Source organism: Vigna unguiculata, chromosome 6 (assembly GCF_037176805.1).
Source record: "Vigna unguiculata cultivar grain cowpea cultivar isolate G323 ecotype 2 chromosome 6, ASM3717680v1, whole genome shotgun sequence".
NCBI classification, from domain to species: Eukaryota; Viridiplantae; Streptophyta; class Magnoliopsida; order Fabales; family Fabaceae; genus Vigna; species Vigna unguiculata.
The window spans coordinates 43,284,850-43,287,537 of NC_140797.1; the positions used below are offsets into that span (position 1 = coordinate 43,284,850).

Consider the following 2,688-nt stretch of genomic DNA (forward strand, 5'->3'; position numbering starts at 1 on the left):
GATTTATCTTTTTTTTTTAGATAAAAGAGAACTAAAAAACCAATAAATGTTATAAAAAATCTCCGGTTTATAACCTTTTTCCATGATCGTCTTTTTTATAACTAACAACTGGGTGTTTACTTATTTTGCTGGAGACCTTTTCGTTAATACAGCTTTTACTTTGGGGTGTGTTTGGTTAAGAGAAAATTGATTCTAACTTAATTATTCAATGCAAAAGTAAAAATTTGTTGTTTCTCATTTAATGTAATTTTTTGACTCTTTAATTTATTTTGAAAATCAAACACACACTAATTTTATCTTAAAAAATTAATTATAATGAATTGTACATCAATTTAATCCATAACCCAACACGCACTTAATCCTGGTAACAATAACTTCTCATATTTCTACAACTTCATGGAACTTACAATTCTATCTATCTGCTCCATTTCTTAAGCTTAATTTTTTTTAATTGCAAACTATAATTACACTATTTTTGATAAATAAACTTTCAATGTCGATAAGATTTTTCTAACAGCGTTTACTAAAAATAAGCATATTTCATAAAACTACTTTTTTAAAATCCAAAATTTGGAATAACTCGCTTGTTTTATTTATTTATTTTTTCACTTTCAAATTCAACATGGCGAATGTCCTTCTTCAGCCTCCACAACATTTTTCCCACTCCCAGTCTTAATATTTCAAAATTATAAATATTTAAAATCCCAAAATACAAAGACACCCTTAATTTCCAAAATATACAAAAGCCATACACGTGTTTTCTTGGATCAACATTTGTCTGAACAATGAAAGAGTGGCGAGTCAAAAGTGTCAGGCCATGACAATAATATTTGAGGAATCAATCTCGTAACAGTAGTTATAAATACATCTGATAACACCAAAAGTCAAGACTGAAGATGTGTTGTATAAAAACAAAATAAATGCGAACAATAATGTGGAGTTTGGTGAATTTTGTCTATTGATATAGTAGAATTTACATGAACAGATAGAAATGGTAACAGAGAGAGAGAGGGGATGAAATTCAGGGTATGGTATTACACGTGGCAAAGGACGAAGTTGTTTGAACGAAGAAGTAAGAGGAGTGAAAAAAAAAAAGTAAAAGAAAAAGCGAGATGTATTGAAGAATGAGCAGTGATGTGCTAGAAAATGTCGAGGATCTCGAGGATGGAGCGATTGCAGAGGGGACAGGACCCTCGATTCAGCCACAGTTCCCTGGAACACACTCTGCAAAAAGTGTGACCACATGGGATGAAGGCCGCGCCTTTCTTCCTTCCCATGCACACGCAGCACACCGAATCATTCCCCACAACACCACCCTTCTCCTCCTCCTTTTCCTTCTCCACCGCCGCGGACTCCCCTGCTTCGCTCTCCTCCAGCAGTCTCATCAGCGACACCCTCCACGGCGTCCCCGGCGCCCTCGCCACCTCCTCCTGCGGCCCCCTGATTTGCCGCTCAGCCGCAAGCGCCGCCGCCAAGTTCATACCCGAACCCGCCGCACCGTGGTCCACACAGTCCAAACCCGACCCTTGACCCGGATCCGTTTCCTGCTGGTTCGCTTGTTGCTGGTGCTGTTGCTGTTGTTCTCCTTGGGAGAAACTTAACGCGTCCGAACGGAACCCCCATGTGGCCCCGCAACAGCCGATGCCTATGAATCCGAAGCGTTCCTTGAAGGTCTTCCTCCTGCGTGCCCCACCCTCTACACCGTCCATCTGATCCCTCAACAACCCCAGAATGGTTCTGGGCTCCCTCTGTAGCGATTCCTGCAACACCACGCCGAGTTGACTCATAGCTGGCGCGAGTGAGAACAGAGGAGTTAGACAGAAGAGGAAAAATGGTAAGAAGACATTGTAGAAGAGAGGTTAGAGGTTAGGGCCACAGAGATCTCGTGAATTGGAGAGAACGAAAGAAAGAGAATTGGGAATTGGAATAGTTGGCAAACGCAATGCGGGGTTTAATTAATAGTGTGGGTCTTGTGAAACGAAATGAAGTAAGCAAGGACAAAATAGAAGCACCAAGAGAAGGAACGTGCTTCCCTTTACAGAGTGTGACCCTCCTTTATACTCTCCCACTTTCACTAACACTGTCACGCAATACTTCTTTTTTTTTCTTCCTTATAATTACACTTTGTTTTTTGTTGTCAGTTATATATATAGTTCAAACCCTTATATCTTACATATCCTCTTCACAATATAAACTTTTTTTCTTACTTTATTTATATAATAACATCTTAAAATTTTGTATCATATGAATAATCTTATATACCTTTGTATTTCTTTAGCTTATTTTATATATATATATATATATATGAAAAATTGTAAAGAAATTATTCAAATCTATTTCCTTAGCTCATTTCTCAACTTACGTACCGTGTGTATTCTACTTCTAATTTATTTGAACACGCGTCACTGTTCCGTTGGCCGAACTTGCTATTAAAGTCAAAAGCCAATGAAGCCGGCACTCTATTAGTTGAATATTACCCGTCTTTTTTTTATAATACTCTTTAACTAAGATTAAAGTTTCATCTAAAAATCACGTGACGAAAGTCCATTAATTGTTGAAGTAAAACTTTAATTCCAATTAAAAGTTATACTTATTACGTAATTTTAGTCTTTTGATATTTCTCTGTGAAAGTAATTTTGATCGAATCAGTAACTTCTTGAACCCTAGTATCTGAAAACCGTAATTTTC

The 2,688-nt window shown here is 37.4% G+C and overlaps 1 protein-coding gene across 1 annotated transcript; it reads right to left on the reverse strand.

Annotated features, from left to right (window-relative positions):
- Nucleotides 1–935: 935 nt before the first annotated feature.
- Nucleotides 936–2,036, reverse strand: LOC114186876 (uncharacterized). Its single transcript, XM_028074933.2, has one exon. It carries the CDS (start codon nt 1,785–1,787, stop codon nt 1,140–1,142), a length of 648 nt encoding a protein of 215 aa, XP_027930734.1. The 5' UTR covers nt 1,788–2,036; the 3' UTR covers nt 936–1,139.
- Nucleotides 2,037–2,688: the final 652 nt, after the last annotated feature.